General features: G+C 48.5%; 1 protein-coding gene across 1 annotated transcript in view; it reads left to right on the top strand.

The window, feature by feature from the left end:
- Positions 1–12,670, top strand: part of LOC140387352 (very-long-chain (3R)-3-hydroxyacyl-CoA dehydratase-like) — a 47,748-nt gene that overhangs the window by 16,402 nt on the left and 18,676 nt on the right. Inside the window, exons 3-4 of the mRNA XM_072470306.1 lie at positions 3,453–3,526; positions 4,415–4,583. Coding sequence (XP_072326407.1) covers positions 3,453–3,526; positions 4,415–4,583 — 243 coding nt within the window. The remainder of the gene's footprint in view (positions 1–3,452; positions 3,527–4,414; positions 4,584–12,670) is intronic.

Below are 12,670 nucleotides of genomic sequence, written 5' to 3' on the forward strand. Positions count from 1 at the left end.
TAAGCGAAGGGATGGGGATTTAAAACCGGAATTTAGGGAGCTAGGGTGGAAGCTGAGAGCCAGGACAAACCATGTTGTCATCTTTGTTTTTTTGCCGGTGTCATGTGCTAGCGAGGTGAGGAACAGGGAGAGAGTGCAGATAAACACGTGGCTGCAGGGATGGTGTAGGAGGGAGTGTTTCAGTTACGTGGATAATTGGAGCACATTCTGGGGAAGGTGGGACCTGTACAGACAGGACGGTTTGCACCTGAACCAGAGGGGCACCAATATCCTGGGAGGGAAATTTGCTACGGCTCTTCGGCGGGGGGTGGGGGTGTTTAAACTAATTTGTAATGGGGATGGGAAAACGAGCTGTCGTCCAGAAGCCAGTGTTGAGAGTAGTGAGGTACTGAGGGTATCAAGGTCGCAGGAGTGTACCGGCAGACAGAAAGGTGGGTTGAAGTGTGTCTACTTCAATGCAAGGAGCATCCGGAATAAGGTAGGTGAACTTGGAGCGTGGATTGGTACTTGGGACTACGATGTTGTGGCTGTTACGGAGACATGGTTAGAACAGGGACAGGAATGGTTGTTGGAAGTTCCGGGGTATAGATGTTTCAGTAAGAGTAGGGAAGGTGGTAAAAGAGGTGGAGGAGTAGCATTGTTAATCAAGGATAGTTTAACGGCTGCAGAAAGGCGGTTCGAAGGGGATCTGCCTACTGAGGTAATATGGGCCGAAGTTAGAAATAGGAAAGGAGCGGTCACGTTGTTAGGAGTTTTCTATTGGCCCCCAAATAGTAATAGAGATGTGGAGGAAGAAATTGCAAAACAGATTATGGATAGGTGTGGAGGTCACAGGGTAGTTGTCTTGGATGACTTTAACTTTCCAAATATTGATTGGAACCTCTATAGGTCGAACAGTTCGGATGGGGTGGTTTTTGTACAGTGTGTGCAGGATGGTTCCTGACACAATATGTGGGAAGGCCGACAAGAGGAGGGGCCACATTGGATTTGGTACTGGGTAATGAACTAGGCCAAGTGTTAGATTTGTTTGTGGGAGACCACAATTCGGTGTCTTTCACTATTACAATGGAGAGGGATAGGGCCATACGGCAGGCAAGGTTTATAATTGGGAGAGGGGTAATTATGATGCGATTAGGCAAGAATTAGGGAGCATAAGATGGGAACAGAAACTATCAGGGAAAGGCACAAATGAAAAATGGAGCTTGTTCAAGGAACAAATACTGCGTGTCCTTGATAGGTATGTCCCTGTCAGGCAGGGAGGAAATGGCCGTGTGAGGGAACCATGGTTCACAAAAGAGGTTGAATGTCTTGTCAAGAGGAAAAAGGAAGAGTATGTAAGGATGAGAAAACAAGGTTCAGTAGGGTCGCTTGAGGGTTACAAGGTAGCAAGGAATGAGCTGAAAAAAGGGTTTAGGAGAGCTCGGAGAGGGCATGAGAAGTCCTTGGCGGGTCGGATCAAGGAAAACCCCAAGGCTTTTTACTCTTATGTGAGAAATAACAGAATAACCAGGGTGAGGTTAGGGCCGGTGAAGGACAGTAGTGGGAACTTGTGCATGGAGTCAGAAGAAATAGGAGAGGCGTTGAATGAATACTTTTCTTCAGTGTTCACCAAGGAGAGGGGCCATGTTTTTGAGGATGAGCGTGTGATACATGCGGGTAGGCTGGAGGAAGTAGATGTTCTGAGGACGGATGTATTAGCAATTTTGAAAAACCTTAGGGGCGACAAGTCCCCTGGGCCAGATGGGATATATCCAAGGATTCTTTGGGAGGCAAGGGATGAGATTGCAGAGCCTTGGCTTTGATCTTTGGGTCCTCACTGTCCACGGGGATAGTGCCAGAGGACTGGAGAGTGGCGAATGTTGTTCCTCTGTTCAAGAAAGGGAATAGGAATAACCCTGGTAATTATAGGCCGGTTAGTCTTACTTCGGTGGTCGGTAAGTTAATGGAAAAGGTCCTGAAGGATAGGATTTATGACCATTTGGAAAGATGCAGCTTAATCCGGGATAGTCAACACGGATTCATGAAGGGTAAGTCTTGCCTCACAAATTTGATTGAATTCTTTGAGGAGGTAACTAAGTGTGTAGATGAAGGTAGAGCAGTTGAGGTCGTATACATGGATTTTAGTAAGGCGTTTTATAAGGTTCCCCATGGTCGGCTTATGAAGAAAGTAAGGTGGTGTGGGATAGAGGGAAATTTGGCCAATTGGGTAAGTATCTGGCTATCACATAGAAGACAGAGGGTGGTGGTTGTGGATGGAAAATTTTCAGACTGGAGACCAGTTACCAGCGGTGTACCACAGGGATCAGTGCTGGGTCCTCTGCTATTTGTGATTTTTATCAATGACTTGGAGGAGGGGGTTGAAGGGTGGGTCAGTAAATGGATGAGGTGGAGGGCTGTTGTAGGCTGCAAAGAGACATTGATAGGATGCAGAGCTGGGCTGAAAAGTGGCAGATGGAGTTTAACCCTGATAAGTGCGAGGTGATTCATTTTGGTAGAAAAAATTTGAATGCGGATTACAGGGTCAACGGCAGGGTTCTGAGGAATGTGGAGGAACAGGGAGATCTTGGGTTCATGTCCACAGATCTCTTAAGATTGCCACTCAAGTGGATAGAGCCGTGAAGAAGGCCTATAGTGTGTTAGCGTTTATTAACGGGGTATGAGTTTAAGAGCTGCGGGGTTATGCTGCAACTGTACATGACCCTGCGGAGACCAGATTTGGAGTATTGTGTGCAGTTTTGGTCACCTCATTATAGGAAGGATGTGGAAGCATTGGAAAGGGTGCAAAGGAGATTTACCAGGATGCTGCCTGGTTTGCAGGATAGGTCTTATCAGGAAAGGTTGAGGGAGCTAGGGCTTTTCTCTTTGGAGCGGAGGAGGATGAGAGGTGACTTAATAATAGTTTATAAGATAATGAGGGGGATAGATAGAGTGGACGTTCAGAGACTGTTTCCTCAGGTGGATGTAGCTGTTACAAGGGGGCATAACTATAAGGTTCGGGGTAGGAGATATAGGAGGGATGTCCGAGGTAGGTTCTTTACTCAGAGAGTGGTTAGGGTGTGGAATGGACTGCCTGCTGTGATAGTGGAGTCGGACACTTTAGGAACTTTCAAGCAGTTATTGGATAGGCACATGGAGCACACCAGAATGACAGGGAGTGGGATAGCTTGATCTTGGTTTTGGACAATGCTCGGTACAACATCGAGGGCCGAAGGGTCTGTTCTGTGCTGTACTGTTCTATGTTGTATGTATACAAATTTAAGCCAGCAGCATATAGGTACCTCTTTAGATTCACTGATAACAGCATAGACAGTGCCCAGTATAGTAATTTCTACTGATCCAAGACTGAAATATATAATTTCTCGACCCTGACAAAGGTATTTGAATACAGGTGTGATGTCTAATGTGTTATATAATGTCAGATATTTTCTAATGTGCTTCGTATCCACCTTCAGCACATGGCCATGGTGCAAAAGGGGACAATGCATACGAATTCCGCCTTACATTTTTGGAACCAGTAGATCCTGAGGTATGTCACTAATTTCTGATACTTTACCACTAACTGTGATTGCATTTCAGTGACAAATCAAATGAAAGTTGACTATTTCCAATTGATTTTAACTGTTACAGCAGGGAGACATTTAAGACCTTTAGAAAATTATTTCCTCCTCCTAGTTGTAGCCAGAAATGCATGCTACCATTCTAGTGTCCAGAGCTGGGGCTCCACGGAAGCTCATTGCTAGACCTGTTGATCTGCTGCTTATTGTGGAGGACCTACTCCAGAGCGGAAGATCATGTAGTCATGAGATTTATAGGCAACCTTTCAGAAATGATGGCCTTATTCACAGTTGCCATTATCCAACCTGGATTGTAATGTAGTCAGTATAAACATCACGATTCGTGTTTGGAACTGTTAAAATATTGCTAATAATCTAGATCTAGTTCAGTACATGTTTTTGCTCATGGATCATTGCACAAACCTAGTTCCCGAGGTTAAGTCAGAATGTGAACTGGAATTACATAAAAGACAGTTGATGTCGTGGTAACGGACTGCCAACCCTGAAGGAAATTAGTGAACCAGCTTTCAAAACAGTTATCGAGACTTTTTGTTTGTTCTGTTTTGTGAAACCCCACAAATTAATAGTTGCTGGATATGCGATGACTGACCAATCGCTGTGCATTACAAATTCACATTCAGGACGCTGTGGTGATTCTCAAACGGCACAATCGTTGTGGTTTCTGTAATCGGTTTATCCTATCAGGGACAGTTAAGCTCTTTTTTGCTATTTTCTTTCTTTCTTTTGCTTCTGCTGTATAAATGTATTTCAATAAATATATCTTGTAGTTTTAACTCAAAAATGAAGCAAATAGACTTGCTGGCAGGAAATTTACACCAAAACTTGTTGTGTGTTTATAGCCCGTGTTCAGGGCCACGGAAAGACAGGTAACTATCACAGTGAAGAAATCGGAGAACAGATGGTGGGACAGGCTTACCAAACAAGAAAAGAAGCCAATATTCTTGGTTCCTGATTTTGACCGTTGGCAGGACGAGTCTGACGCTGAAATGGAACTCCAGGCAAAGGCAAGTTCAGTGAGGAGGCTCTACCAGTGGTATTGGGTTAAAGAATTGCCCTTTCCTTTCTCTACTTCTGCTTCAAAACCACTCGCTGTTTGAGAATTCATTTTTTTTTTTTTGTTAAATATTTTATTGAAAATTTTTGGTCAACCAACACAGTACATTGTGCATCCTTTACACAATATTATAACAACACAAATAACAATGACCTATTTTATAAACAAAAAATGAATAAATAATAAATAACAAAAATGAAAACTAGCCCTAATTGGCAACTGCCTTGTCACAAGTAACACTCTCCAAAAATATAATTTAACAGTCCAATATATAATTATCTGTAGCAACGATCTATACATACTATACAGTATATGTTAACAACCCTGAGAGTCCTTCTGGTTCCTCCTCCCCCCCCCCCCCGATCCTGGGCTGCTGCTGCTGCCTTCTTTTTCCCATTCCGTCTATCTTTCTGCGAGGTATTCGACGAACGGTTGCCACCGCCTGGTGAACCCTTGAGCCGACCCCCTTAGGACGAACTTAATCCGCTCTAGCTTTATAAACCCCGCCATGTCATTTATCCAGGTCTCCACCCCCGGGGGCTTGGCTTCTTTCCACATTAGCAATATCCTGCGCCGGGCTACTAGGGACGCAAAGGCCAAAACATCGGCCTCTCTCGCCTCCTGCACTCCCGGCTCTTGTGCAACCCCAAATATAGCCAACCCCCAGCTTGGTTCGACCCGGACTCCTACTACTTTTGAAAGCACCTTTGTCACCCCCATCCAAAACCCCTGTAGTGCCGGGCATGGCCAAAACATATGGGTATGATTCGCTGGGCTTCTCGAGCACCTCGCACACCTATCCTCCACCCCAAAAAATTTACTGAGCCGTGCTCCAGTCATATGTGCCCTGTGTAATACCTTAAACTGAATCAGGCTTAGCCTGGCACACGAGGACGACGAGTTTACCCTGCTTAGGGCATCTGCCCACAGCCCCTCCTCGATCTCCTCCCCCAGCTCTTCTTCCCATTTCCCTTTTAGTTCATCTACCATAGTCTCCCCTTCGTCCCTCATTTCCCTATATATATCTGACACCTTACCATCCCCCACCCATGTCTTTGAGATCACTCTGTCCTGCACCTCTTGTGTCGGGAGCTGCGGGAATTCCCTCACCTGTTGCCTCGCAAAAGCCCTCAGTTGCATATACCTGAATGCATTCCCTTGGGGCAACCCATATTTCTCGGTCAGCGCTCCCAGACTCGCGAACTTCCCATCCACAAACAGATCTTTCAGTTGCGTTATTCCTGCTCTTTGCCACATTCCATATCCCCCATCCATTCCCCCCGGGGCAAACCTATGGTTGTTTCTTATCGGGGACCCCCCCAAGGCTCCAGTCTTTCCCCTATGCCGTCTCCACTGTCCCCAAATCTTCAGTGTAGCCACCACCACCGGGCTTGTGGTGTAGTTCCTCGGTGAGAACGGCAATGGGGCTGTCACCATAGCCTGTAGGCTAGTCCCCCTACAGGACGCCCTCTCTAATCTCTTCCACGCCGCTCCCTCCTCCTCTCCCATCCACTTACTCACCATTGAAATATTAGCGGCCCAATAATACTCACTTAGGCTCGGTAGTGCCAGCCCCCCCCTATCCCTGCTACGCTGTAAGAATCCCTTCCTCACTCTCGGGGTCTTCCCGGCCCACACAAAACCCATGATGCTCTTTTCAATCCTTTTAAAAAAAGCCTTCGTAATCACCACCGGGAGGCACTGAAACACAAAGAGGAATCTCGGGAGGACCACCATCTTAACCGCCTGCACCCTCCCTGCCATTGACAGGGATACCATATCCCATCTCTTGAAATCCTCCTCCATCTGTTCCACCAACCGCGTTAAATTTAACCTATGCAATGTGCCCCAATTCTTAGCTATCTGGATCCCCAGGTAACGAAAGTCCCTTGTTACCTTCCTCAACGGTAGGTCCTCTATTTCTCTACTCTGCTCCCCTGGATGCATCACAAACAACTCACTTTTCCCCATGTTCAATTTATACCCTGAAAAATCCCCAAACTCCCCAAGTATCCGCATTATTTCTGGCATCCCCTCCGCCGGGTCCGCCACGTATAGTAGCAAATCGTCCGCATACAAAGATACCCGGTGCTCTTCTCCTCCCCTAAGTACTCCCCTCCACTTCTTGGAACCCCTCAACGCTATCGCCAGGGGCTCAATCGCCAGTGCAAACAATAATGGGGACAGAGGGCATCCCTGCCTTGTCCCTCTATGGAGCCGAAAATATGCAGATCCCCGTCCATTCGTGACCACGCTCGCCACTGGGGCCCTATACAACAGCTGCACCCATCTAACATACCCCTCTCCAAAACCAAATCTCCTCAACACCTCCCACAAATAATCCCACTCCACTCTATCAAATGCTTTCTCGGCATCCATCGCCACTACTATCTCCGTTTCTCCCTCTGGTGGGGCCATCATCATTACCCCTAACAACCTCCGTATATTCGTGTTCAGCTGTCTCCCCTTCACAAACCCAGTTTGGTCCTCGTGGACCACCCCCGGGACACATTCCTCTATTCTCATTGCCATTACCTTGGCCAGGACCTTGGCATCTACATTTAGGAGGGAAATAGGTCTATAGGACCCGCATTGTAGCGGGTCCTTATCCTTCTTTAAGAGAAGCGATATCGTTGCTTCAGACATAGTCGGGGGCAGTTGTCCCCTTTCCTTTGCCTCATTAAAGGTCCTCGTCAGTACCGGGGCGAGCAAGTCCACATATTTTCTATAGAATTCGACTGGGAATCCATCCGGTCCCGGGGCCTTTCCCGCCTGCATGCTCCTAATTCCTTTCACCACTTCTTCTACCTCAATCTGTGCTCCCAGTCCCACCCTTTCCTGCTCTTCCACCTTGGGAAATTCCAGCCGATCCAAGAAGCCCATCATTCTCTCCCTCCCATCCGGGGGTTGAGCTTCATATAATTTTTTATAAAATGTCTTGAACACTCCATTCACTCTCTCCGCTCCCTGCTCCATCTCTCCTTCCTCATCCCTCACTCCCCCTATTTCCCTCGCTGCTCCCCTTTTCCTCAATTGGTGTGCCAGCAACCTGCTCGCCCTCTCCCCATATTCGTACTGTACACCCTGTGCCTTCCTCCATTGTGCCTCTGCAGTGCCTGTAGTCAGCAAGTCAAATTCTACATGTAGCCTTTGCCTTTCCCTGTACAGTCCCTCCCCCGGTGCTTCCGCATATTGTCTGTCCACCCTCAAAAGTTCTTGCAGCAACCGCTCCCGTTCCTTACTCGCCTGCTTCCCTTTATGTGCCCTTATTGATATCAGCTCCCCTCTAACCACCGCCTTCAACGCCTCCCAGACCACTCCCACCTGGACCTCCCCATTATCATTGAGTTCCAAGTACTTTTCAATGCACCCCCTCACCCTTAGACACACCCCCTCATCTGCCATTAGTCCCATGTCCATTCTCCAGGGTGGGCGCCCTCCTGTTTCCTCCCCTATCTCCAAGTCCACCCAGTGTGGAGCGTGATCCGAAATGGCTATAGCCGTATACTCCGTTCCCCTCACCTTCGGGATCAATGCCCTACCCAGCACAAAAAAGTCTATTCGCGAGTAGACTTTATGGACATAGGAGAAAAACGAGAACTCCTTACTCCTAGGTCTGCTAAATCTCCACGGGTCTACACCTCCCATCTGCTCCATAAAATCTTTAAGTACCTTGGCTGCTGCCGGCCTCCTTCCAGTCCTGGACTTCGACCTATCCAGCCCTGGTTCCAACACCGTATTAAAATCTCCCCCCATTATCAGCTTTCCCATCTCTAGGTCCGGAATGCGTCCTAGCATCCGCCTCATAAAATTGGCATCATCCCAGTTCGGGCATATACGTTTACCAAAACCACCGTCTCCCCCTGTAGTTTGCCACTCACCATCACGTATCTGCCCCCGTTATCCGCCACTATAGTCTTTGCCTCGAACATTACCCGCTTCCCCACTAATATAGCCACCCCCCTGTTTTTCGCATCTAGCCCCGAATGGAACACCTGCCCCACCCATCCTTTGCGTAGCTCTAACCTGGTCTATCAGTTTCAGGTGCGTTTCCTGTAACATAACCACATCTGCCTTAAGTTTCTTAAGGTGTGCGAGTACCCGTGCCCTCTTTATCGGCCCGTTCAGCCCTCTCACGTTCCACGTGATCAGCCGAGTTGGGGGGCTTCCTACCCCCCCCTTGTCGATTAGCCATCACCTTTTTCCAGCTCCTCACCCGGTTCCCACGCAGCTGTATCTCCCCCAGGCGGTGCCCCCCGGCCCATCCTCTCCCATACCAGCTCCCCCCTCTCCCCAGTAGCAGCAACCCAGTAATTCCCCCCTCCCACCCCGCCCGCTAGATCCCCCGCTAGCGTAATTACTCCCCCCATGTTGCTCCCAGAAGTCAGCAAACTCTGGCTGACCTCGGCTTCCCCCCGTGACCTCGGCTCGCACCGTGCGACGCCCCCTCCTTCCTGCTTCTCTATTCCCGCCATGATTATCATAGCGCGGGAACCAAGCCCGCGCTTCTCCCTTGGCCCCGCCCCCAATGGCCAACGCCCCATCTCCTCCACCTCCCCTCCTCCCCCCATCCCCACCTGTGGGAGAGAGAAAAGTTACCACATCGCAGGATTAGCACATAAAACCCCTCTTTGCCCCCCACATTCGCCCCACCACTTTGTTCGAACGTTCTTTTTAATAACCCGCTCATTCCAGTTTTTCTTCCACAATAAAAGTCCACGCTTCATCCGCCGTCTCAAAGTAGTGGTGCCTCTCTCGATATGTGACCCACAGTCTTGCCGGTTGCAGCATTCCAAATTTTATCTTCTTTTTATGAAGCACCGCCTTGGCCCGATTAAAGCTCGCCCTCCTTCTCGCCACCTCCGCACTCCAGTCTTGATAAACGCGGATCACCGCGTTCTCCCATTTACTACTCCGAGTTTTCTTCGCCCATCTAAGGACCATTTCTCTATCCTTAAAACGGAGGAATCTCACCACTATGGCTCTAGGAATTTCTCCTGCTCTCGGTCCTCGCGCCATCACTCGGTATGCTCCCTCCACCTCCAACGGACCTGCCGGGGCCTCCGCTCCCATTAACGAGTGCAGCATCGTGCTCACATATGCCCCGACGTCCGCTCCCTCCACACCTTCAGGAAGACCAAGAATCCTCAGGTTGTTCCTCCTTGCGTTGTTTTCCAGTGCCTCCAACCTTTCCACACATCGTTTCTGATGTGCCTCCTGCGTCTCCGTCTTCACCACCAGGCCCTGTATATCGTCCTCATTCTCGGCTGCCTTTGCCTTCACGACCTGAAGCTCCCGCTCCTGGGTCTTTTGTTCCTCCTTTAGCCCTTCGATCGCCTGTATTATCGGGGCCAACAGCTCTTTCTTCATTTCCTTTTTGATCTCTTCCACACAGCATTTCAAGAACTCTTGTTGTTCAGGGCCCCATGTTAAACTGCCACCTTCCGACGCCATCTTGGTTTTTGCTTGCCTGCCTTGCCGCTGTTCTAAAGGATCCACTGCAATCTGGCCACTTCCCTCTCCTTTTTCCATCCGTATCCAGGGGGGATTCCCTTCTGGTTTACCGCACAGTGTTTTTAGCCGTCAAAATTGCCGTTGGGGCTCCTATCAAGAGCCCAAAAGTACGTTTCACAGGGAGCTGCCGAAACGTGCGACTCAGCTGGTCATCGCCGCACCCGGAAGTCCCTGTTTGAGAATTCATGTTGAACATTCTCTATCAAACCTAGTTTTCGTCCATAGCGCAAAGGGAGGCATGATGGCACAGCGGTTAGCACTGCTGCCTCACAGCGCCAGGGCCCCAGGTCGATTCTGACCTTGGGTCACTGTCTGTGTGGAGTCTGCACGTTCTCCCCGTGTCTGTGTGAGTTTCCACCGGGTTCTCCGGTTTCCTCCCACAGTTCAAAAATGCATAGGTTAGGTGGATTGGCTGTGCTAAATTGCCCTTTGTGTCCAAAAGGTTAGGTGGGGTTACGGGGATAGGGCGGGGAACTGGGCCTAGGTTAGAGGGTTCTTTTGGAGGGCCAGTGCAGACTCAATGGGCCAAATGGCTTCTTTCTGCACTGTAGAATTCAATGATTCTAAACCTGATTACATTATTGCCAAGTAACCACCAAATTGACATTGTTAATAAAACACGCCATCTGGACAACGGATGTGAAACTGGCAATAGTCTGATGTAGTTCACAGAATTATAGTGCAGAAGAGGCCCTTCAGCCAATCGAGTCTGCACCGCTGCATGAAAGACACCTGACCTGTCCGCCTATAGCCAAGTTCAGTACAACACTTAAATAAAATCATACAACACAATTAACCAACATTACACAATGGGAGAAAGAGACTAACAAGCAAAATGCACAGATTAACTTTAACCCCAAAAACTAAACTCAATCCCCGATGAGCTGACGGTAACTAGCTCCTTAAAAAGTAAATCAACGGCTGCCATCTTAGGTCAAACCCTGCTACCGACCTTCTAATAGTGAACTTAACCTTCTCCAAATGTAAAAAAGACATGAGGTCACCCAACCAGGCTGAGGCACGAGGCGGATTAGGAGATCTCCACCCAAGTAGATCTTGCCTCCAGGTTATCAAAGAGATGAAGGAGAACATCTGCGTTCACCCAGAGTCTGATACCCCAGAAATGACCACCAGCGGACATGGATCCAAATCGGCATTGCGTATCTTCGACAAGGTGTTGAAGAAAGAGACCCAGAATCTGTCCAACTTGGGGCCAGACCAGGGCATACGAGTGTGGTTAGCCAGCCCCCGAGGGCAGCTCTCACACTTGTCCTCCACCCCAGAGAAAAATCCACTCGGCCTCGCTTTTGCCAGATGCGCTCTATGGACCACCTTGAACTGAGTCAAACTTAGCCGAGCACCGAAGACGTGTGATTGACCCTGCGAAGGACCTCGCTCCACATCTCACCATCCAGAATGGGACTCAGTTGACCCTCCCATTTCATCCTCACCTCACTCAATGGAGCTGACTCCGCTGAGTGGGTATGGTCATATATGTCAGAAATAGTCCCCCCTCCCTCCCAGTCAGACCCGGACAAAGATAAAATCCCCTTGAACAGGGAAGAGCGTGGTGCCGAGGGAAAGCCTTGCACAAACAATCGTGAATCTGAAAATACCTGAAAAGACTGGAACCAGACAATTGGAATTTCTCCACTAACTGCTTAAAACTGACAAACCTCCCCTCCACAAACAGGACTCGAAACCCTTCCCCTCCCATGACTTAAAGATTGGGTCCAAACCAGCTGGCAGGAAAAGGTGGTTGTTGCAGATGGGGGCTAGCCAATACAGGAACAGAGCTTAAAATGCTGCCTGAACTGCTTCCAAATTCTCAGAATGGACACCACCTCTGGAATCAGGGAACAGAGAGTCATAAATGTTTACAGCAAGGAAACAGGCCCTTCGGCCCAGCTTGTCCATGCGCCCAGTTTCTATCACTAAGCTAGTCCCATTTGCCCGCATTTGGCCCATATCCCCCTATACCCACCCTGCCCATGTAACTGGCTTACTGCTTTTTAAAAGACAAAATTGTACCCGCCTCTACCACTGCCTCTGGCAGCTCATTCCAGATGTTCATCACCCTCTGTGTCAAGAGATTTCCCCTCTGGTCTCTTTTGTATCTCTCCCCTCTCACCTTAAACCTATGCCCTCTAGTTCTAGACTCCTCTACCTTTGGGAAAATATGTTGACTATCTATCTTATCTACACTTATTATTTTATAGCTTTGACAAAGAGTCATCAGACTCGAAACGTTAGCTCTTTTTTCTCCCTACAGATGCTGCCAGACTTGCTGAGATTTTCCAGCATTTTCTTTTTCATTATTTTATAGACCTCTATAAGATCAACCCTAAGCCTCCTACGCTCCAGGGGAAAATGTCCCAGCCTCTCCTTATAACTCAGACCATCAAGTCCTGGTAGCATCCTGGTAAATCCCTTCTGTACTTTTTTCAGTTTAACAATATCCTTCCGATAATAGGGTGACCAGAACTGAACATAGTATTCCATGTGTGGTCTTTCACATGGAATATGT

The sequence above is a fragment of the Scyliorhinus torazame genome, chromosome 12, assembly GCF_047496885.1.
Source record: "Scyliorhinus torazame isolate Kashiwa2021f chromosome 12, sScyTor2.1, whole genome shotgun sequence".
NCBI lineage: Eukaryota > Metazoa > Chordata > Chondrichthyes > Carcharhiniformes > Scyliorhinidae > Scyliorhinus > Scyliorhinus torazame.